Raw genomic sequence first — 25,044 nt, 5'->3', positions numbered from 1 at the left:
ATTACGTAGCAGTCACATAAACTATTATTATGATAGAGGTTTGTAAATAAAACAATTCAAGTAGGTTATTTAAATTAATATTTATTAAATATATTAGTAGTGTGTTACAGTTAGAAGTGTAAAAATACGAATCAATACGTCGTTCGAAATCACATAATAATATCAATATCACAAGCAATACAGAGATCATTAATCTAGTGACATGAAGAAACTTCAAATAACCAAATTATACTAGTTAAAATATAATAAAAACAAAATAAAACCAAATCACTGGAATGCGACTAGTATTAAAATACTAAAGAACAGTTCATTCTAGATTCTAGTAATATAAATGTCATTTGGTTATCAAGTTATGTATAAAAATACTTTTATATTGACTAATCATTTTGTTCGAAATACAATTATAATACTATAACATAACTACGTTACTAAGTGTAAGTTACAGATAATATTATATTATATTTGATAGCATTATGGCTCAGTTTCATGGGTCGATAGGGCTCGCGTGCGGGGCGTGGGAGATTTCCAAAACGCATGCCATTATGAGTTTCATTAGGCGTTATACCACCTTACCGCCTGCGGGGAGTCACGCATGCTGTATATCGACCGAACTATCGACTTATGAGTTTCACTAGTCGTTATACCACCTTACCGCCTGCGGGGAGTCACGCATGCTGTATATCGACCGAACTATCGACTTATGTTTTTCACTAGTCGTTATAACACCTTACCGCCTGCGGGGAGTCACGCATGCTGTATATCAACCGAACTATCGACTTATGAGTTTCACTAGTCGTTATACCACCTTACCGCCTGCGGGGAGTCACGCATGCTGTATATCGACCGAAATATCGACTTATGAGTTTCACTAGTCGTTATACCACCTTGCCACCTGCGGGGAGTCACCCGCATGCTATACATCGACCGAACTATTGACTTATGAGTTTCACTAGTCGTTATATCGCCTGCGGGGAGTCCCCGCTTTATATCGACCTAGTTATCGACTTATGAAACTGAGCCATTAGGTCTGCCGGTGAAAATCGTTTGACAACGTGTTCATGAAAGATTTTAAAATAAATATCAAAGTTTTAGTAATAGAGACACACGTTTCAAATGCTCGATGGGGTTGCTAAATAGCCTCTGGCTTGACAATGATCAATTCTAGCCAGTGAATACTGAGTATAAAAGCTGCCACCCAATTTTGAGGTTGAATGGTAATACGGCTGGAATAGTTGGCTACGGGCGGGCGCGCGCCGCCGCCGTGTGCGGGCGCGGCACGGCGGACGCGGCGGGACGCGGGCGCGCGTTCACGGCCGCGTACGACAGGTAGCGGCTCGACAGGTCGGGCGGCTCCAGCTGCAACGTACACGGTGTATCGATATTAAACCCACTCAAGCATCAACACGCCACTGGAATGATAAATAAATAAATAAATATTATAGGACATTATTACACAAATTGATTAAGTCCCACAGTAAGCTCAATAAGGCTTGTGTTGTAGGTACCTACAACACAAGCCTTATTGTTATTGGAATACGCTAGCGAACGTCATTAAGTCATTACACTCGAATTCAGAAAATATTGCGTATTTTTTTTAATGCTGTGCCCTACCACACAAAGCGAAATGACATTCATAGTGCCATATTTCTCTTTTGGACGTAGTTTAAGGAATTAATATTCAAATGCTAATTTATAAAAAAATATATACAAATAATTGATGTTGTTGTTAATGCATTGTTCTTGTTAGTGCTGTTTTTTTGTATAGAAATTTGTTTTCCAAAAATAAAAAGTAAAGCTGTTGTACTTTTGCTAGCAAGAACTGTTACGCGTACGAGCACTGCCCGCGCAGCCAACGTGCACATCGTACACGCTCCGTGGCGAACGAAACGCAACCGTCACAGTCGCACTAATATTGAAGGGTGATAGAGAGAGATGACTACGCTACGCTACGGAGCGTTAACGATTGTAACGTTGCCTACGCGGCCTGTACTCCCGCAGCTTTCGGCCTCGCGTGCTTGGACGATCCGATGCAACGCTCCGGGCCTTCGGACTTTCGTTAGCGCGATGTAGGAATCGCCGCGCTCAGTTCAGCGCCACCTAGCGTGCTATTGGGTAAACTTGTTAGTAAGAACGTACGTGCTTGTGGTGGCGCGGCGGCGCGGGCGCGCTCATGTTGTTGCCGGTGTAGGCCACGCACTTCACCTGCCACTCGCCCAGCTGCTCGTTCCAGTGCACGTACTGCTCGATCAGCGCCTGGAAAACGTCATACTCATGGTAACGTGATTTATAAAGAAGCAAATTTAATTAATCATTAATATTTATTTTCAGGAAGTTTAGTAGGTAGAGTCAGACGAAGCGAACTGTGCAAGTGTTATTTTAAACGTCATAATTTTATAGAAGTTTAAAGTCTGTCTATAGGAAGTATCTTTTTAATTTGTTTAATTCTGAGTTGTCGGAGATGGCTAGATCCGTTTGTAATTTTTTTAACCCTTTTCCAAGCGTAGCACGATTTGTCGACTACATGGGCACCAATAGAATTTCAACTTTAGCATTCCGATTTAAGGTTCAAATTGGATTGTACTTTCAGAAAATGTGACTTCTTTTCAAATGAATAATTCATCTGATGGCCTTACCTGGTATTCCTAGGCCCTAGGGTATGTACGAGTCCACCAACAGACTGCCAGCTATATCTCCCTCCTCAGAGCCCTGACGGAATCCAGGATGCCCTCCAACTCACTCTGCTCATCTTATGGTCTTACCTGGTATTCCTTGGGTATGTACGAATCCAGCACCAGGTCTGCCAGCTGTATCTTCCTCCTCAGAGCCTTGACTTAGTCCAGGATCCCCTCCGTCTCACTCTGCTCATCTGATGGCCTCACATGGTACTCCTTGGGATATGGACGAGTCCAGCACCAGCTCTGCCAGCTGTATCTTCGAACTCGGAGCCCTAGGATGCCCTCCATCTCACTCTGCTCATCTGAAGGCCTTACCTGGTACTCCTTGGGTATGTACGAATCCAGCACCAGGTCTGCCAGCTGTATCTCCCTCCTCAGAGCCTTGACTTAGTTCAGGATCTCCTCTGTCTCACTCTGCTCATCTGATGGCCTCACATGGTACTCCTTGGGTATGGACGAGTCCAGCACCAGCTCTGCCAGCTGTATCTTCCTCCTCAGAGCCCTAGGATGCCCTCCATCTCACTCTGCTCATCTGAAGGCCTTACCTGGTACTCCTTGGGTATGTACGAATCCAGCACCAGGTCTGCCAGCTGTATCTCCCTCCTCAGAGCCTTGACTTAGTTCAGGATCTCCTCTGTCTCACTCTGCTCATCTGATGGCCTCACATGGTACTCCTTGGGTATGGACGAGTCCAGCACCAGCTCTGCCAGCTGTATCTTCCTCCTCAGAGCCCTAGGATGCCCTCCATCTCACTCTGCTCATATGAAGACCTTACCTGGTACTCCTTGGGTATGTACGAGTCCAGCACCAGGTCTGCCAGCTGTATCTCCCTCCTCAGAGCCCTGACGGAGTCCAGGATCCCTTCCATCTCCCTCTGCTGCTCCCTCTGCTGATCAGCCAGCTCCGCTTTGGCGGAGTTGAGGAGTTGGACGGCGCGCTTCAGTTTTCTGGTCTTGGCTGCGTTCTCTTCTTGGAGGGAGGAGTAGCGTTCTTCTATGTCTAGACGTTCGGCCTGCAAATAAACAACAAAGTAAAATTGGAGAGATCGAAACATCGGTTCAGAAATTCTCTAAAGTTTCAACTGAAGCACTCAATGAACAAGATGTACAAAATTTTCTTAACACAACCTAATTTTTAAGCGAACAGGAGAGTATGTAGTTCATTATGGACACATCACCCACGGACTATGCCTGCTGTTGATTATAATTTAGTCTTTACTAGGAGTTGAAGCTAGTTTTGTTCTGATTAATTCGTAGGCCAACCTTCACAGCTTTCCTCTCTATATTCTGGACCGCCCTGCGGACATCACATGAATATTTAGATACAAAAACACGAGAATTCGTAGGAAAGATTGCACAGTGGGTGATACATAATATAAAGGCGTGGAGAGGTTCAAGTATCTTTGCTGCATAGTTCACGAATACCAGAGTGAGGGCGAGATACAAGTCCAGATCCAGGACGCTCTACATTGTGCGGCTGCCCTACGCACAGTGTTGGTGTCCAAGCTACCAGGAACACGAAGCTCCGGATCATATCCGATCCGGTCATAAAGCCAATCCTTATGTACGGATGCGAAGCTTAGACACTAAGACAAAAGGAAGAGCGCGCGCTACTGGTAGCTGAGAGGAAGATCTACCGAAAAATCCTAGGACCCACGCGTGGAGAGACTGGAGAAGATGGAACCTGGAGACTCCGCAGGAACCAGGAGATTGAAGATCTTAGAATAAATATAAAAGTGGAAAAATTACTGCCTTGGATGAGACTTGAACTTACGGCCTCTGGATCTTTTGATCGAGCCGAACATCATTGGAGAAAAGAAAGCCGCCAGACTCCGATGGCTCGGGCGCGTAGTCCGGATGGGTGAGGATCGTGCAGTCTGGAGGGCGTAGTCTGGAGTTCCAAATGGCTGAAGACCGTCTGGACGCCTTAGGTACCGCTGGAGAGACGAAGTGCAAAAAGACCTTAGCGAACAGAGAAGCATGGCGGTCTTTGGTGTCGGAGGTTAAGATCCAGTTCGGGTCGCTGCGCCACAGCAGTAAGTAAGTAAGGAGGCGTCATCTGCAAGGCTATTATTAATACCTATTAGTGTCAAAAGATTCGAAGTTTCGATACTCTGTGAAGCCCAAAGGCAGAGCTCCGCGTAAGGCCGCACCTAAAGAGTCAGAGTTTCCGCTGCTCTAGCTCCTTGGCTGCTTGCTCCAGGAACCTGCGCTGGTTTGGTCCAGCATTTAGCAAACCTCCTTCTGCAGACCCTCCTGCAGCAGCTCGCTGAGTCTCCACTGCTGCGATTAGAGCGAGAACAGTAGTGCTATCTCTGTCACACTTGAGGCCGCCTGTACCAGGAGCCTGTCGGCCTTATCCAGGTGCCCCATACCTTCTTCTTCTGCAGACCCTCCTGCAGCAGCTCGCTGTCTCCACTGCTGCGATAAGAGCGCGAACAGTAGCGCTATCTCTGTCACACTTGAGGCCGCATGTACCAGAAGCCTGTCGGTCTTATACAGGTGTCCCATACCTCCTTCTTCTGCAAGTCCTCCTGCAGCCGCAGCTCGATGAGTCTCCGCTGCTCCAGCTCTCTGGCAGCTTGCTCCAGCAGTCGCCGCTGGGCATCGGCCTTGTCCAGCAGGTTCTCGCCGCCGACGAGCACCTTGGACTCCAGGCGTTGCAGCTTGTCCTTCAGCTCTTCCTGCTGTTTCCTGGAAATAAAAATGGGGATAAACGCGTGAATCTTAACGCAGATGGCGATGCCATCGTTTCAAATAAGGTCTTTAGGTTTAGATATATCAAATCCAAAGAAACATAAAGTGTAACGGCATAGACTTTAGTTCAGTTCCAAGACAGTTGGAACCATTAATAGTTTTAAAACAACTGATTGTGAGTCATATAGGAAGGTCAGCAACACGCACTATTTTTGGAGTGGTTGTTGCTGTTTAGCTTCTATCATTCGCTTGCCCTTATCCCATTCATTTGGGGTCGGCGCAGCATGTCTTTTCCTTCCATATCCTTCTGTCACCCGTCATCTCATCGTTCCCTCGCGTTCGTTTCATGTCATCTCTCACACAATCCATCCACCGTTTCCTAGGTTTTCCTCTGCCGTTCCATCCCTCCACATTCATTCGTAATACCTTTCTCGTCACATGACTTTCATCCCTCCGCATCACATGCCCATACCACGCTAGGCGATTCGCTCTTACTTTTTCTATTATGGGTGCAACTTTCAGACTTCCTCTTATATACTCATTCCTTATCCTATCCATTTAGCTTCTATATGACTCATTTAGTCTGTGAGGAAGGCTTTGCATTTTTTGACTCGAAACAGAAAACAGTCCCATCTGGAAGAATCAAGAAAAAGTCTCAAGAAAGTAAGTAAGTAAACACTTTATTGTACGAGAAAAATAAATATTGATTACATCAGATAGAAAATAATGGTGTAATACAAAGGCGAACTTATCTCTAAGAGGGATCTCTACCAGATGGAAGAATCAAGAAAGCACGGCAAGCATATTGATCCTAAGTACTAAGTACAGAAACTGAAACAACTCGCCAAGTGGGAGTTCCCACGTTTGTGTCCAATTTGTAGAAAAAGTATTGAAGTTACAATAAAACTGCCAAAGAGTAATGTATGTGTTTGACGACCGGTCTGGCCTAGTGGGTAGTGACCCTGCCTACGAAGCTGATGGTCCCGGGTTCAAATCCTGGTAAGGGCATTCGTGTGATGAGCATGGATATTTGTTCCTGAGTCATGGGTGTTTTCTATGTATTTAAGTATTTATAAATATTTATATATTATATATATCGTTGTCTAAATACCCTCAACACAAGCCTTATTGAGCTTACTGTGGGACTTAGTCAATTTGTGTATAATGTCCTATAACATTTATTTATTTATTTATAATGAAAGGCAAAGAAGGAGGACCCGTTAACGTTTAGGTCATACTGAGCAACTTTTACTATGGGTACAACCCCAAAAAAAAGGACTCCCATAGGAAATGTCAACATCAGACCAGAAAAATTTATGAAATAGCCAATTTTTTCACGATTTCAGGGTTGGTCTCGTAGTAAAAGTTACTCAGTATGACATAAACATGAACGGGATTAAGTAATTGCTTTATGTTCATATAATGTAATTACTGTATTCTTCATAAAATGTATAGTTATCTTAGATTTAAATACGTACTTGGTCCTCTGCAGCTCGGCCTTCTTCTCTTCCAGCACTTTTCTGGCTTGATTCGCTTTTTCTCGGTTCAGCTTTTCCTAGGAAAACAAGATTTTATAAATCAATTTTAAAGTAGAGTTTGATTATCGATTTACAATAAGGATTTGGTGTTGAGTGCCAGTAAACTTATTGATTAGATATATGTGACACGATGACACGAATTTCGAATAGCACGAACAGAGAAAATTTTAATTTTAGAAATACACTTTAATTGAGACCAAATGTACCTCCACCTCACAGAGAACAGCAGCCAAATAACACTAGACCCTACTCATAGTGTTGTGTTCCTGCTGGTGAGTAAGGTTGCCTAAGCTCAACGAGGAGGGGGGGGGGGGGGAATGCTAGGCTCTGGAGTTGCAGGCGTACATAGCTTACGGAGACTGCTTACCATCAGGCGGGCCGTATGCTAGTTTGCCACCGACGTAGTATAAAAAAAAAAATAAGATTAAGTGTTTCTACACATATATACTAGATTCTGTTATCCGCAACCAAGTACCCGTGCGGAATTACTGCAATTTGTTTATTTAAAAGGTACATTTTAAAATGAGACTGAAACGCTTTATTTTAAGGCATCTTAATGGTGGAGGGATATTATTCCAGCACTTGGTTGCGAGATAGCGAAAGCAGCCCGTAAAAGCGACGGTTTAGTGAGGGTGTTTTTCTAAAAGACAACGCCTGGTGGATCTAGTACCATGCCGTCTGTGGAATGAGGAAATATGTATTTTTAAGTATAAATATTCTTTTTTGTCATTCAGGACACCAAACAAAAAAACTTGCAAGGTGTAGTTGTCTGCAAGACGTAATGTAGTTTGGAGGGAACTAGTGACTCGCATAGAATCTTACGTACTCTATATTTAGGTTACACGGCGATTGTATTATGTATGTTACCTTCTCTTCCCGCCTCAGCCTGCGCAGCTCCTTGCGCTCCTCGGGGCCGAGCGAGTCCAGCTCGGACTCGGTGAGCGTGTCATCGGTCAGCTCGCCCTCGCTCAGTTCGGCCTCTTCCTCCTCTTCCAACTCTGTATCACACATTATAGTCAGAAAATTCAAGTAATATAATTCATATACCAAAGAAAAAAAACCGGACAAGTGCGAGTCGGACTCGCCTACCGAGGATTCCGTACTTTTTGGGTACGGAACCCTAAAAAAGGAGTGTGATGGCCGGGGATTAAACCAGCGTCTTCAGTTTCGCGGCTGAGTATGAGCGATATACACGGTGTAACACGAGGGACTCGAAAGACTTTAACCACGCAATTTTGAGGCCGAAAGAAGGGAAAAAATGTATATGAGTTTAAGTAAATTTTGCTACAAAAAAATATATTAGTATAATTTTTTTATGTATTTGATAAATGGCACCAAAAATGAATTTTAACGATTTTTTTATAACCTAGTTTTTGCAAAGGTTTTTAACATCTATCATTAAGGATGTTTAGACTACGACCCATAATGGCATTATCAATCAATCAATCAATAAATCAATTTATTTATTATAGACAACATAATGGTCCACATAATTGTTAGTTTTGAACTTAATCTACATGTTAGTTTACTAACGCTAATAATAAATTAATAAAAGTGATTTAGTCCTCTGGCTCATTTTGAGTCGATTATCGCCATCAAAAAAGCTTTTTGCACTAAGTTACAATAAGATGTTTTTTTTTTATTGGTATTTACCCTGAAACTAGGCGAAATCCAGAAAAGTTCTTATGACATTTTAATCTCTAAATGTGATCAGGAACTGTTAAAATATTTCGGTTTCCTCATGTTACACCGTGTATAAAGTTTAGTTTTGACTCTGTCTGTCTTATCTGTATATCAAATATCAAACATTTATTCAGCAAATAGGCCACAGGGGCACTTTTACATGTCCATTTTTACAAACAATAAAAATTACAAAAAACAATTACAAATATGGAATCGATGAAATAATATATACTTTATTAGAGATGTATACTGTCTCTAAATGTCAAATTACACAAAAAAAACCCAACAAATTCTTTAGAGATGTATAAGTCTATAAGTGTCAGACTAACAAGTGAACAACTTGCGAGGCTTTGTGTACGGAAGGTCTCCATGTGCCAAAAAGTGTCATCAAAAAACTTTAAATAGGTGGCGCTACAATACCTAGAGTACTTGAACAAAAAAATCAAATCATAGACAGCGCACTTCACTCCGTCAATAACGCCTAGGTTCTTAGCTACTCTAGCGCTACTCTGGAGAGATTTGAAACTATTATTTATAACTGACAGCTGTACACTTTTGCAACAGTTCTACCATAAGAGATGCCACTCCTCTTAATTCCACACTCCATAGCTTTGTGTGTGCATCCTTAGAGCATACAGTAACTGGAGTAGGCTTTCAGTAACTTACCCCTCTGTCAATAACCTTGCACAACGTCATAGATAAATAAGTAACATAGAGTGCTCACTCCATACATCAGTTTTGGTACCAAAACGATTATTATTGTCGTAGTGGACATCTACAATCGAGTAGCGGAAATAACAGTACTGCTACTTGACACTAGATGTCGCGACCAACGAAAAGTCTAATGCTCATTTTCAGCTAATATTATAACCAAATTAACCGAAACTCTATTTTCAACTCCTGCTTGTAATATTAGTTGTAAAATGTTGTACAATTTTCGTCAGTTGCAACACTTGAGACATCTACCCCCTTATTCATAAACGTGTACTAAAGTTACGATGCCGCTAATCATCGTTTGTCCCTTTCCATCATACCAATACGTCGGAAAGGGACAAACGATGGTTAGCGGCATCGTAACTTTAGTACACGTTTATGAATAAGGGGACTAGTGTCAAGTACCGGTAGTGACTTCAGAAGCTATGACACAAATACAGGAATTAAAGGAACTTTCCACTCTGGAACGTTCCCCAAAAATCTTTTAGCCATCATTATATGGGGAATTAGTAATCACTTCCAATAGGGCTAAGATTGTCGGCTCTTTATCATTTATCACCATGCCTGTCACGTTCTAACAAGTATGTAAGTGCGAAAGTGACGGGCATAGTGACATCTAATAAAAATGGAACCATGCTGCCAGTAAAACGCTGCTTACCATTCTCGTTCTCCTCCAGCTGCTTCTTGAGTTGATCGATCTCTTGTTGGAACCTGTAACCAACACATTCAGTTTATATTGAACACCCTATCACCCTATGGTTGGACTGGCACCAGTAATGGGATGGTATAGATAGACAAATCCTGTAAAATAAGTATTTACCATCAGTTTTTGAACTCTGGCAACATTTTACCAAAAACAAGAGCCCGCTTAAGTTTAATTTTTCATTAATATTTGTTAGTTTGAAATTTAATGGCGCCATACATAAGAAAACATAAAGGACGAATAGGACATTCAAATTTTAATGCACAAAACGGTAGAAATTTTAAAGGTGTCGCTGAAATATTAAAAATACTCAAAATTTTCTTTTAGATAAATTTAAAACATTAAAAGTGTTTTAAATCGACACGAGTTGCGAATTACCTATTCGATCATATATCGTACAACGTTTAACAGTACATATGGTCCTTTAAATTTTCGACATATTTACGTAATGTGCCAATTATGGCACAAGTGCGGTAAAGTAGCACCATATGTATAAAGTAACGTCCCACATCCACTATAATTTTTGGCGTTTCCAGATAATGGTTTTCTTACAGCACTATTTACAATTATTATTACTATTTATATTCTTCTCGGAATGTGGTTTAGTGGAACTCTTGATAGTCTTCCCTCATGGCATACTGATGAAGTCAGTTCTTCTTTTGTTATTTATTAACAAAGTCCATACCTTGTAAAAAGCGTCTCCTGGCTCACTGTTGACACCTGGCTCACTGTTGACGCGCCTCTTCTACTCTTGCAATCTACACATTAAACAAGACTACAACGAATCATACCTTGTAAGTAAAGCGTCTCCTGGCTCACTGTTGACGTGTGTCTTGTTCTCGATGTTCTTGGCGCGGTTGGCGTACCGTAGAGTACTGATTGTTTCCACGTAGTTGCTCTCCGCCGGTCCGATGGTCGCGATCTGTACACAAATTATTATAATAAGTATTAGGTAAATTTATACAAATTGACACAATGATACACTACCCATGCTTTCTTGGCACAACATACCGCGGCATTTTGACCTTTCCGCGCTGCTAATCAAATATCATTAAAAGTTTCAGTATGGATGTACTGACCATGACAGTCTTAGAGTTGCCTCCCAGCGAGTCCTGCAGCAGCCTGGTGAGCTTGGAGTTGCGGTACGGGATGTGGTGCTCTTGTCCATGAGACCACGAGGACAGTGTGGATGTACTGACCATGACAGTCTTGGAGTTACCTCCCAGCGAGTCCTGCAGCAGCCTGGTGAGCTTGGAGTTGCGGTACGGGATGTGGTGCTCTTGTCCATGAGACCACGAGGACAGTGTGGATGTACTGACCATGACAGTCTTGGAGTTGCCTCCCAGCGAGTCCTGCAGCAGCCTGGTGAGCTTAGAGTTGCGGTACGGGATGTGGTGCTCTTGTCCATGAGACCACGAGGACAGTGTGGATGTACTGACCATGACAGTCTTGGAGTTGCCTCCCAGCGAGTCCTGCAGCAGCCTGGTGAGCTTGGAGTTGCGGTACGGGATGTGGTGCTCTTGTCCATGAGACCACGAGGACAGTGTGGATGTACTGACCATGACAGTCTTGGAGTTGCCTCCCAGCGAGTCCTGCAGCAGCCTGGTGAGCTTGGAGTTGCGGTACGGGATGTGGTGCTCTTGTCCATGAGACCACGAGGACAGTGTGGATGTACTGACCATGACAGTCTTGGAGTTGCCTCCCAGCGAGTCCTGCAGCAGCCTGGTGAGCTTGGAGTTGCGGTACGGGATGTGGTGCTCTTGTCCATGACACCACGAGGACAGTGTGGATGTACTGACCATGACAGTCTTGGAGTTGCCTCCCAGCGAGTCCTGCAGCAGCCTGGTGAGCTTGGAGTTGCGGTACGGGATGTGGTGCTCTTGTCCATGAGACCACGAGGACAGTGTGGATGTACTGACCATGACAGTCTTGGAGTTGCCTCCCAGCGAGTCCTGCAGCAGCCTGGTGAGCTTGGAGTTGCGGTACGGGATGTGGTGCTCTTGTCCATGAGACCACGAGGACAGTGTGGATGTACTGACCATGACAGTCTTGGAGTTGCCTCCCAGCGAGTCCTGCAGCAGCCTGGTGAGCTTGGAGTTGCGGTACGGGATGTGGTGCTCTTGTCCATGAGACCACGAGGACAGTGTGGATGTACTGACCATGACAGTCTTGGAGTTGCCTCCCAGCGAGTCCTGCAGCAGCCTGGTGAGCTTGGAGTTGCGGTACGGGATGTGGTGCTCTTGTCCATGAGACCACGAGGACAGTGTGGATGTACTGACCATGACAGTCTTGGAGTTGCCTCCCAGCGAGTCCTGCAGCAGCCTGGTGAGCTTGGAGTTGCGGTACGGGATGTGGTGCTCTTGTCCATGAGACCACGAGGACAGTGTGGATGTACTGACCATGACAGTCTTGGAGTTGCCTCCCAGCGAGTCCTGCAGCAGCCTGGTGAGCTTGGAGTTGCGGTACGGGATGTGGTGCTCTTGTCCATGAGACCACGAGGACAGTGTGGGTGTACTGACCATGACAGTCTTGGAGTTGCCTCCCAGCGAGTCCTGCAGCAGCCTGGTGAGCTTGGAGTTGCGGTACGGGATGTGGTGCTCTTGTCCATGAGACCACGAGGACAGTGTGGATGTACTGACCATGACAGTCTTGGAGTTGCCTCCCAGCGAGTCCTGCAGCAGCCTGGTGAGCTTGGAGTTGCGGTACGGGATGTGGTGCTCTTGTCCATGAGACCACGAGGACAGTGTGGATGTACTGACCATGACAGTCTTAAAGTTGCCTCCCAGCGAGTCCTGCAGCAGCCTAGTGAGCTTGGAGTTGCGGTACGGGATGTGGTGCTCTTGTCCATGAGACCACGAGGACAGTGTGGATGTACTGACCATGACAGTCTTGGAGTTGCCTCCCAGCGAGTCCTGCAGCAGCCTGGTGAGCTTGGAGTTGCGGTACGGGATGTGGTGCTCTTGTCCATGAGACCACGAGGACAGTGTGGATGTACTGACCATGACAGTCTTGGAGTTGCCTCCCAGCGAGTCCTGCAGCAGCCTGGTGAGCTTGGAGTTGCGGTACGGGATGTGGTGCTCTTGTCCATGAGACCACGAGGACAGTGTGGATGTACTGACCATGACAGTCTTGGAGTTGCCTCCCAGCGAGTCCTGCAGCAGCCTGGTGAGCTTGGAGTTGCGGTACGGGATGTGGTGCTCTTGTCCATGAGACCACGAGGACAGTGTGGATGTACTGACCATGACAGTCTTGGAGTTGCCTCCCAGCGAGTCCTGCAGCAGCCTGGTGAGCTTGGAGTTGCGGTACGGGATGTGGTGCTCTTGTCCATGAGACCACGAGGACAGTGTGGATGTACTGACCATGACAGTCTTGGAGTTGCCTCCCAGCGAGTCCTGCAGCAGCCTGGTGAGCTTGGAGTTGCGGTACGGGATGTGGTGCTCTTGTCCATGAGACCACGAGGACAGTGTGGGTGTACTGACCATGACAGTCTTGGAGTTGCCTCCCAGCGAGTCCTGCAGCAGCCTGGTGAGCTTGGAGTTGCGGTACGGGATGTGCGTGCTCTTGCCGTCGACTAGAGCGGAGATGACGTTGCCGAGGACGGACAGGGATTGGTTGATCTTGGTCGCTTCTTTGAGACGCGTGCCGGTGGCTTGCGTCTTGCTTTGGCGTTCAGAACCCTGGAAATAAGAATAATATCTCATCTTGGCTTGACAATTGTTAGTTAAGAGGAGGTACTGATATGCCACTTCCCGGTTTCCGATGAAGCTGAAAATTTTCATATATATGGAAGTCGGGTGACAATGCATTATTATGGTACCATCAAGCTGATCTGATGATGGAGACAGGAGGTAGCCATAGGTTCTTCTGTGATGAAACAACGCAACCTAATTGTGTTTGGGGTTTTTAGAATTGTCTCGATGAGTATTAGTTGCCTGTGGAAAAAAAGTACAGTCAGCGATAAAAGCTTGTTCCAAAAATTAAACTATTGCCAAAAACTTATTTAAATTTCTTTATGTACATCGAAGAAACACAATGATTTTTGTTTAACAGATAGGTTTAAGAAACAATATTACTTCAGAAAATTTTGACTGTAAATCCAATGGGTTTATTGTTGCCTTGTGTGGTATTGAGACTTTGAGACGTGAAATATTGATTTTGAAATTTTGCAATCCCTTTCTGCCGGTGATTATTTTTTAACAGCCAATAAAACGTAAAGCATTTTCAAATAAATAAATGGCGCTGGTGGCCTAACGGTAAGAGCGTGCGACTTGCAATCCGGAGGTCGCGGGTTCAAACCCCGGCTTGTACCAATGAGTTTTTCGAAACTTATAATATCATTTGATATTTACCAGTCGCTTTTCGGTGAAGGAAAACATCGTGAGGAAACCGGACTAATCCCAACAATGCAGATGTCAGTTGCTTTCGTAAAAACTAGTGCCTACGCCACATCTTGGGATTAATTGTCAAGCGGACCCCAGGCTCCCATGAGCCGTGGCAAAATACCGGGACAACGCGAAGAAGAAGATTTTCAAATGAATAAACACTCACGGCGAGGTCCACAAGATGTAGCTTCCCCATCTTAACGTGGGTCTTGTTGTCGGCTCCCTTCTTGCTGCTCTCCACGGTGATGGAGAAGATGGCGTGGCTCCGGGAGGACTCCGTGTTCATGGCGGTGGCGCCGATGTGCCGGTTCTTGTTGCCCACGAACATGATCTTTTCCAGCTCGTCTGCGTTGTGGACCACGTAACCTACGATGGATAAAATAGGTATGGATTTTGGTAACTCACTAAGCTCAACGAGGGTGCAGAGTGTTAGGGTTGGCAACGCGCATGTAACTCCTCTGGAGTTGTAAGCGTCCATAGGCTATGGAGACTGCTTACCATCAGGCGGGCCGTATGCTAATTTGCCACCGACGTAGTATTAAAACAACAATAATATCAAGTTTGGATGTAAGAAACATCCGCAGCAAGCTTTTTTTTTATACCACGACGGTGGCAAACAAGCATACGGCTGCCTGATGGTAAGCAATCACCGCAGCCTATTGACGCCAGCAACTCCAGAGGTGTTACATGCGAGTTGCCGACCCTTTAAATTTATTTAAGCTCGGCTGTATTTCACATTCCCATACATACGGAGTTTCGTTCTCATTATAAAACTGTGTGTTGGATTGTAATGAAATTTTGCAAGCACAATGATATGAGGCAAACATATATATATGCCTGTAATTAGTTTATAAATCCAGCTTATAAAACGAACGAAATACAGTAAAACTAAAAACTTATATTAGCTGTATTTTTAGGGTTCCGTAGCCAAATGGCAAAAAACGGAACCCTTATAGATTCGTCATGTCCGTCTGTCTGTCCGATTATGTCACAGCCACTTCTTTAACTACGGTATCTGAAGCTACATAAACTAATTACAGCCATAGATATACCTTATCCTATTGTAAGTACAAAGTTTCAGAGTAATCTAGCTAGTCTTATTAACATGAGAACGTAAATACGTTTGTATGGAGAACCGAGCTTGCGGAAAACTCGACCCAAATTTTCAAACGATGAAACGAAGTGTAATGCTATTATACCCACTATCGCATTGAGAAACTGTAAAGATAGCTGTAAGATTTATTATAGTATTTTATGCAACAGTTGTATAAGGGTCAAAAAAGGCGAGTGGCGTGAGTTACAATGTGAGCCGGAGCCGAAGGCGTAGGCGAACATTGTAAAGGAATACGCCACGAGCATTTTTCGACCTACTTATACAACGTTGCATACAATATTTTTCCTACGAGTCAACAAAAATAAATCTTAATTTAGGTAAACAAATTACAGCAAAAGTATATAGCCAAGACGCGCGAGCATACCTTGTTCCGCGCCCGGCCCGCCCGGGCCGCGGCCGGCCGGTCGGCGACACCTCCTCGTAACTCATGAGGCCCTGGTACTTGCTACTTGCTAAATTAAATTTTTGGACAGTTTTTTCTCAATTTTGGCCACCGTAGCCTACGGAGACTAACAAGCAACGCTAAGCGGTCTTCGTAGTCTATGGGTGTTGCTATATTACGGGTGTCACATGCGTGTTTCTGACTTATGAAGTAATTATTTTTACTATGCAACCAAATGAATATTTTGTAAGTTGGCAGCAATGCACTTAGTTTAAAACTGTATTCGTTTTGGTTTTGTTAGGTTGGTAGCCATTAATCGCAGTAACGTTATAGCGATTAAAAGCACTAGAGCTTTTATGAGGAATAGACAATATAGACTTTTCTTGAAACCTGTTATGTATGTTCTTATATTCGTGTTAATGAATGCATAAATGACAGATAACAGTAGAGGAGTAGGAAAAATACATAAAATAATAATACATTACGATACAAGTGCGAAAAATAGGAAATTCGAAACGAGTGGCGATAAATTGAAACACGACCGAAGGGAGTGTTTTAAATCGACACGAGTTGCGAATTGCCTATTCACACATGTATCGTACAACGTTTTACAGTACATATGGCCCTTTAAATGTTCGACACAGTAACGTAATATGCTAATTTTCGCACTAGTGCTATAAAGTAGCACCATATGTACTGTAAATATAAATATCCTTGTCTGACTACCTACAACACAAGCCTTCTTGGCTTAGTCCCAAGGACTTAGTCAATTTGTGTAAGAATGTCCCTAAAATATTGATTTATTTACGGTAGGTACTTGTCGCTAGGCGAAAATGAAGAATATGTTGTAAATATTCGCTGCATTCGGGTAAGTCTTGTTAGCTCAGTTGGCAGAGCGATGGGCGCGTAATTCAGAGTGGCGAGTTCGTGTTTCGCCCGAGACAGGTTTTCCACTTTTCCTTTACAAAATACTTTTACTTTGCTAAAATATTTTTTCTCCGTTATTGGGTACCTAATGTGTCTATGCTTGACGCGGTATCAGTTTCTCGATTTCACTATTAGATAGACTTAATTTAAGAAATAATTATTGAAGTAATGTGTTTTTACCGTATTTTTATTACTAAATTGTTACATTTCTCAATAAAAAAAGTGTTAGAGTACCAAAAAAAAATCCAAAAACATTTGACATTGACAGTAGGTACTCCATACAAAAATGAACTGTCATAGGGATCATCATTGGCCGCGTCAAGTATACTTTCTAATCCACCAACGGAGCGCCAGCTGACGTTCACACTTCATGATCCAAATGGATATGCTAACCGCTTTACGAATTATTGCCCGGGAGTTCTGTTCGTGGTCAAATATTATTATTATTAAATATTCTGTAACGCACTAACCAGTGAGGTCCTTGACGAAGACTCCGATATCTGGTCTCTCTTTCACCTCGAGCGACTGGTGCGGATTATTTCCCAGCAGGTCCCGCACTTCTTCGTTGTAGATCTCCAAGTATGTCACGCATACCAGGAACCTTTAACAAATAAAGTATAAATAAATATTGACGACCGGTCTGGCCTAGTGGGTAGTGACCCTGCCTATGAAGCCGATGGTCCCGGGTTCAAATCCTGGTAAGGGCATTTATTCGTGTGATGAGCATGGATATATGTTCCTAAGTCATGGGTGTTTCCTATGTATTTAACTAAGTACCCTCAACACAAGCCTTATTGAGCTTACTGTGGGACTTAGTCAATTTGTGTAATAATATCCTATAATATTTATTTATTTATTTGGGGAGAATCTCACACAGGTCGTACCTAGCCCCAAATTAAGCAAAGCTTGTAATATAGGTACTAGGCGAACGATATAAATACGTATATACACAGTGTTTTTATTTATTTCAGTTAATTTCAAGGGTGCATCCCTGAGCTTAAATTAAGTAACTTTCTCAAAAACACCGGTATTTTCCTCTAATTATTGATTACCTCCATTTTGGAAATAATAATTAGGTTTTATCTGGTAAGGCCCTTACCAGCGTGTACACTTGCCTTAGGCGCTGTTTACATATTGATTAGTGATTAGTACGAATTCATACATTTGCTACTAAACGTAAATAAAGATAAAGATAGTTTATTATTCAAGTAGACAAATTACAATTTGCTTATGAACGTCAAATAAAGCTACACCGGCTCTAACCCTACACCTCTGACCCGAGAAGATTTAAATCCCCCCTCAATTGGAGGAGGGTATCCCAATATGGACCGGCAAGAAACTCGGCGGGACTCATCTTTTCAAAACATTACATCTTATAATTAACATGCATTAAATAAGAAAAATAAAATACAATTTAGATTACTATAGAAATCATGCAATTACATACAGTAGCTACTTTTCTTTATAGAAAATTGATTAAAAAAAAAAAAATATATATATATATATATATATATATATATATATATATATATATATATATATGTCATATAAAATCATACAAATACGTAGCTCTTTCAGAAAACATATCGAATTCTCACAAAAGAAAAAGAATAACGAAATGAATAAAGAAATGAGAATATACATTATATAAGTCTGACAGATTGCCATACCTATGAAATGCTATCTCGGACGATCGATGTTCGAAATGACATCGATATGTCACAGTTTTCAATTGTTTGGTTGAGTTAAATGTAATGCCCGTGTTACAACAACGCTATATGCAACTTTTAATCCTTCCAGGGCACTATGTCCAAAGGTCAAAACGTCCAAGGAGTCAATATGTCCAAGGGTCAAAACGTCCAAGGAGTCAATATGTCCAAGGAGTCAACACATCCAAAGGTCATAATTACTTTTAATTAAATTTTTTTTTTTTTGGAAAATTAACTATGCCATTCGGTTTCCTTACACGTACTACCCCGATACCCCGAAGTTAAAGGAATTGAATAACACGGTGTAATAAATACATACTTATACATACACATAGAAAACACCCATTTTTTTTATACTACGTCGGTGGCAAACAAGCATACGGCCCGCCTGATGGTAAGCAGTCTCCGTAGCCTATGTACGCCTGCAACTCCAGAGGAGAAAACACCCATGACTCCGGAATAAATATATGTGCTCATCACACAAATAAATGCCCTTACCGGGAGCCGAACCCGGGACCATCGGCTTCATAGGCAGGGTGACTACCCACTAGGCCAGACCGGTCGTCAAAAGTCAGAGGGAGGAAATTTTTAGTCAAAAGTTTCATCCTTTCATCGCGAGTATCGCGACAGTTTGTTTAAACTTTATTGCACATATTTACAAAAAGAGTACAAATGGCGGACTTAACGCCTTGAGGCATTCTCTACCAGTCAACCATTGGGCTAAACAGAAATAGTTAGTTTGGTGCAGGATTGTAAAGAGTTGATATGGATACATTTTAAATATACCTACATATAAACATACTCAATATATATAAATAGACATACTTATATATAATAAATATGTTCCTATTAGTGTGAAATATCACGCAGACATTTAGTCACGAATGGTTTTCAAATAAATGCTTACGCAACTTGCTTTTGAATGTAAGCTTGCTCTGAGCTTGTCTGATAGGCAGAGGGAGAGCATTCCACAGATTCCATAGTTCTATAGTTCGAGATTCTAATATAGTTGTGTATAAGTATAGTTTACAAAAACGCATTTTATTGACAATTTTGCCAAAAATCTTCCTGTTGCATCTTTATTCTTAATCCTTCGATCGCCACGCCTGTTGTGCGCGGCGCGCCATGGTGAACCTTGTCGGAATGCACGAAGTTTGATATTCGGATGCCGCGCGTCAGTTGAGCCAACGCGGCCATGGTGTACGTTTTACCGGTGCCCATTTGACCGTATCATGGTTTCTTTGTGTATGATGAAGGCACCATAATGTAACACTTACTTTTCATCATCCTTAGCTGTGGCGATATGACTGAAGATATGCGCGAACGAGTTGGGTATGATGCCTTGGAGCTCGGGCGCGGCCGTGGCGCCGGCCATGGTGTACGTTTTACCGGTGTCCATCTGGCCGTAACATGATTTCTTTGTGTATGATGCCTAAAGGCACCATAATGTAACACTTACTTTTCATCATCCTTAGCTGTGGCGATATGACTGAAGATATGCGCGAACGAGTTGGGTATGATGCCTCGGAGCTCGGGCGCGGCCGTGGCGCCGGCCATGGTGTACGTTTTACCGGTGCCCATTTGACCGTATCATGGTTTCTTTGTGTATGATGAAGGCACCATAATGTAACACTTACTTTTCATCATCCTTAGCTGTGGCGATATGACTGAAGATATGCGCGAACGAGTTGGGTATGATGCCTCGGAGCTCGGGCGCGGCCGTGGCGCCGGCCATGGTGTACGTCTTGCCCGTGCCCGTCTGGCCGTACGCGAAGATGGTGCCGTTGTAGCCCTTCAGGACCTGCTCGACGATCGGGCTCGCGGTTTGCACGTAGATATCCATCTGGAGAATAGAAGTTTTTATTTAGTTACCCATGTTATTTTTTGTACTAAATAAAATAAGTCAAAATTTATTGCACAAGTTTTTATCGCTGGCTGTATTATATACAAGTAGCTAAGAGGAAAGGGGGAGTGGGGGGGAGGTCGAAGATTTAAAATTATTTGCAAAATTGTATGTCAGAATTTCGGTATAATATACCAAAGAATGTTCTAATGATTTTAAATTTTGAATCAAAATATTAAATCGCGTAACATATCCACCCTGGCCTATCAAAAACTGAGTTTACATTTCCGTGTCCTGCGTTGGCAGCATGGTTCCATTTTTATCACCTGTAACTATGCCCGTCACTTTCGCACTTACATACTTGTTAGAACGTGACATGCATGGTGACAAATGATAAAGCCGACCATCTTAGCCGTACTGATGACAATGCATTTTGTACAATTAAGCTAAATACTTAATATCTTATATTACATGCTTATAGAAATATAGCTCAGAAAAATACATATTCTTGTAAAATAAGTTTTCTTTTGAAAATCATTTTTATTTTTTCGAGCTAAAAACTCATATAGTGTTAGTACATACAACAATTATTATTTATCTACCTATATATCTAAGTTAGTACAATATAAACAAAACAATAAATACCTAAAACTACTTAACATAATCTATGTCGATGATGCGTTGGTCCGTTGGGTTCATGCAGTTGGTTCCAACGCCTCATCAGTGGGCAGTCCACTCTGACGACAAATACGTTTAGGAGACTGTTGGTGCTACCCTGCAACCTATGCAATAGGGATGCCGCTCTTTTACGCATAATAGCGTAAAAGTCATCCGTACGGGCATCGGCGAACATCCCTGATGCACTGCAGTACCGAGGCAGACCCATCAGTATCCTAAACGCATTATTATATTGCACACGCAGCGCATTGTACGATCGCTGCGAGAAGCTGGTCCACAGGCTGCAAGCATAAAAAGACTGACAATAAGCTTTAAAAAGTGTAACCTTTACGTCATTGCTACACTTTGCAAACCTGCGCACCAGCATATTGCATCTGACCGTCAACGCCCTGCGCTCTCGTTCCAAATCAGGATCGTCATTAAGGCTTTCGGTGAGCCATTGACCCAGGTACTTAAACCGCTCTACTCTCCTCAGGGCGGTACCATTTAACTCAACCCTAGGAACTTCCTCTAGTTTCTTGTTGCCGGCCCTGAAGATGAGTAGTTCACTTTTTGTAGTGTTATACCTGAGCCCATGTCTCTCCGCATAATGCTCACATATTTTTAGGAGCTTCCTGAGCGCTCTGATTGAGGGAGCCAGCAGCACCATATCATCAGCGTAACTTATGTTGTTGAGGCAGGTACCGCCAATGTTACAACCAACCTTGGCGCCACTGAGTTCCTCAATCAGCCCGTCCATATATATATTAAATAGGGTCGGAGAGGTTACCCCCCCCCTGCCGCACTCCACAGTTCAGCACGTATTCGTCTGAGTGCACGCCTGCCCACCGCACAGAGTTGATTTGGTTGCTGTACCAGTATTCAAAGACCGCTAATAACTCTGCAGGGAGACTGGTCTCGGACGACACCTTGCTCCACAAGATGTCGTACGAGACCAGATCGAACGCTTTGGAAAGATCCAGAAAACAGGCGTACACTGGACTATCTTGCTTTCCATAGTACTGGACTGTACTTTTTAAACAAAATATGGCAGATTCCGTCGACACTCCTGGCTGGAAACCGAACTGAGCATCTTTAGCCTTATAGTGTTTCCGAAGCTGCCTATCCAGAAGCCTGTCCAGCACCTTAGCAGTAATTGTCGCCAGCGAAATCGGCCTATAATTGCCCAAGTCAGACACATCCCCCGTTTTGTTTTTTTATTATAGGCACTACAATAGTTTGCATCAGTGCACTCGGCAGGTACGAGTGACTAACACACAAATTAATTTGGTTTTGCTTTTGGTTATATCAGAAATCATAGCATTTATTCATATCATAGAGAAATAAGTAAGCATAGAGTACTCACTCCATACATCTTCTTACCAAAACGCTTATTATTTTCGTAGTCGACATCTAGCGTCAAGTAGCGGATTTATCAGTACTGCTACTTGACAATAGATGTCGGTCGGTCGTCAAATATTATAGAAATCTAATGAAAAAAGAGGGGTCGAACTCGCCCACCGAGGGTTCCGTACAAATCTGTAGATACATCTATATTTTACGATTTAATTACAAATGTAGTTTTCACATTTTTCCAGATACTTGTACTTAAAATGATTATCACTTGCCAAATTTCATAGTTCTATGTCAATGGAAAGTACCCGATAAATGTGGCATTATCTATGAAAAGGGACCTTATTGTCGATGGCGCTTACGTCGCGCGGTATTGTATTTGTAAAATGTAAATATTAATTGTGTTAATTATCACGTAAGCGCCATCGACAATAAGGTCCCCTTTCATAGATAACGTCACAAATATTGATTCCATTGAAAGTGTCGAAAACGTAATATACGTTTTTGTGGCACGACGGCCGTATTTTTTTTTTTTACGTTAACTTAGAAGTTTGATTTTTCCACAGCTTCAAGGGACATAGACCTGAGTAATTGAGTATATGGTTTTAATTTCAACCAGATACATCCCGAGATAAAGGGTCTTGATAGGGCTCCTCGACACGATGGCCCATCGTAGGCTAGTCTAAGGGATGCAGCTATGCGGTGAAATGAGATAGCAATATCACTTGCTCCCTCTAACGTATAAACGCGTCCCTTGGACTGGCCTACGCTGGGCCATCGTGTAGAGGAGCCAATAGACAGACGAACGGACAACAAAGTGATCATCCGTTTTTTCTTTTTGAGATATAATAACCGGCCAAGAGCATGTCGGGCCACGCTCAGTGTAGGGTTCCGTAGTTACTTTTCCGTCACAATAAGCTAAACTGGAGCTTAAAGTATAGTAAATTGTTAACCAAGGGATGAAACGGTACCTTTCACCCGAGTTAAACAAATAGGCAAATTTGCATAATCAGTACCTAATTAAAGTAAGTCTTTTTACTATGAAGGGAAAACTTTTTGCGATAACCCAAAAACAGCTAAACTGATCATGTCCGCTATAGTTTTCATTTAATGTCTTTCTTAAGCTACTTCCACGATTTTTTTCATATTTTTTGGACCTATGGTTCAAAGTTAGAGGGGGGGGGGACACATTTTATTTTTCTTTCGGAGCGATTATCTCCGAATATATCACTTTATCAAAAAATGTTTCTTCAAAACCCTTATTAGTTTTGAAAGACCTTTCCAACGATATCCCACACTCTAGGGTTGAAGCGAAAAAAAAATTCACCCCCACTTTACGTGTAGGGGAGGTACCCTAAAAAAAATTAAATTTTTAGATTTTATTGTACGACTTTGTTGGATTTATTGATTTATATATCCATGCCAAATTTCAGCTTTCTAGCACTAACGACCACGGAGCAAAGCCTCGGACAGACAGACAGACAGACGGACAGACATGGCGAAACTATAAGGGTTCCTAGTTGACTACGGAACCCTAAAAACGATGACTGAATTGAAATCGGCCCACCTATGTTTTCAAAGAAACGATAAATTCTCATTTCTGCTGACGTATGCGTTCGCAGGAGCGCCATGTCATGCGTTGCGTTACGTCATATGATAGGTGTCATGCAAGAAATAAGAGCTTTCAGTGGCGAACGTACGCGTCGCCATTAGTTAGGTTAGGTACTTAAGAGGCTGTCAATACCTAAAGCGCGCACACTGTCTATTTGTATCGGAGTAAATGAGATAGCACTGTCGCATGTTACTGGGCATGGGCGAGGGAATAATAAGAAAAATATTTAAATAAAAAAAAGTGGATTATTAGTGTAATATTTTACTCATTAGCGGTTTACATATAAATGTTTTGAAATTGTGATTTTAATTGCAGACCCATAAGTCAAAACAATAAAGACATAGAACCGTTTAATTGTGATTTTAAGACCAATCTTTGCAATTATTTTCTATCGAGCAGATTTCGTTCAATCATGTATCGAATACAACCACGGTCTTTGAAATATAATTAATATGAACATATATTTTTCTTACTTGACTAAAACAAATAGTCTTTCTTAAAAAACTGTTTAAGTAACATCAATTTCAAGGACATTGGGTGTTGACAGCCTCTTAATTATAACAAAGGCAAACAAATACAGTTTTCTAAGAAACTCTCTACAGAGGGCCGATTTTATAATTTCGATATGACAGCAACGAAACGGCCAAGCCGTACTGTTTGACCAATCTGTTGGCTTTATTGAGTTAGAGCTGATAGTTTGGGGTTACAAAGTAAAAGTCTTGGTGCCTACTAGGGGATCTCATAACTTTTTAGTGTAAAAGCCCTAATGCGCCTGTTAGTCTTAGCAACACTTTACATGAAATGTTTTTGCTGGGATACAGTTTTCTAAGAAACCCACTACAGAGGGCCGATTTTATAATTTCGATCGCTCGATTTTGTGTTTTCCTTAAGAGCAATTCCTAGCTGAGCAACTTTTCAAATCTCGAATTTTTGAAGCTATGTTTCTGTCGTGCTGCGGTGGGCGGGAGTGCGTGCGTGCGATAACGACAACTGCAGCTAAGACTAAAAATCCCACGCAAAAAACTCAAAAATCGAGGTTTCGCTCTCGACTGTTTC

The 25,044-nt window shown here is 42.6% G+C and overlaps 1 protein-coding gene across 3 annotated transcripts in view; it reads right to left on the bottom strand.

Annotated features, from left to right (window-relative positions):
- Window positions 1-61: 61 nt before the first annotated feature.
- LOC133531593 (kinesin-like protein KIF3A) overlaps window positions 62-25,044 on the bottom strand; it is a 55,120-nt gene continuing 30,137 nt past the window's right edge. The window contains exons 3-14 of one of the 3 annotated variants that reach the window (XM_061869903.1): window positions 20,161-20,366; window positions 17,285-17,415; window positions 14,558-14,757; window positions 13,489-13,686; window positions 10,801-10,931; window positions 9,965-10,017; window positions 7,777-7,907; window positions 6,850-6,926; window positions 5,188-5,368; window positions 3,451-3,687; window positions 2,137-2,253; window positions 62-1,356 (exon numbers count right to left, since the gene is read on the bottom strand). In XM_061869903.1, coding sequence (XP_061725887.1) covers window positions 1,237-1,356; window positions 2,137-2,253; window positions 3,451-3,687; window positions 5,188-5,368; window positions 6,850-6,926; window positions 7,777-7,907; window positions 9,965-10,017; window positions 10,801-10,931; window positions 13,489-13,686; window positions 14,558-14,757; window positions 17,285-17,415; window positions 20,161-20,366 — 1,782 coding nt within the window. In that variant the 3' untranslated portion in view covers window positions 62-1,236. Of the gene's footprint in view, window positions 1,357-2,136; window positions 2,254-3,450; window positions 3,688-5,187; window positions 5,369-6,849; window positions 6,927-7,776; window positions 7,908-9,964; window positions 10,018-10,800; window positions 10,932-13,488; window positions 13,687-14,557; window positions 14,758-17,284; window positions 17,416-19,800; window positions 19,950-19,982; window positions 20,108-20,160; window positions 20,367-25,044 lie in introns of those variants that run through there. The other 2 variants (XM_061869902.1, XM_061869901.1) reach the window with 2 other exon arrangements.

The sequence above is a fragment of the Cydia pomonella genome, chromosome 25, assembly GCF_033807575.1.
Source record: "Cydia pomonella isolate Wapato2018A chromosome 25, ilCydPomo1, whole genome shotgun sequence".
NCBI classification, from domain to species: domain Eukaryota; kingdom Metazoa; phylum Arthropoda; class Insecta; order Lepidoptera; family Tortricidae; genus Cydia; species Cydia pomonella.
The sequence above is the reverse complement of the archived record's forward strand: the minus strand, read 5'-3'. Positions and strand labels throughout refer to the sequence as shown.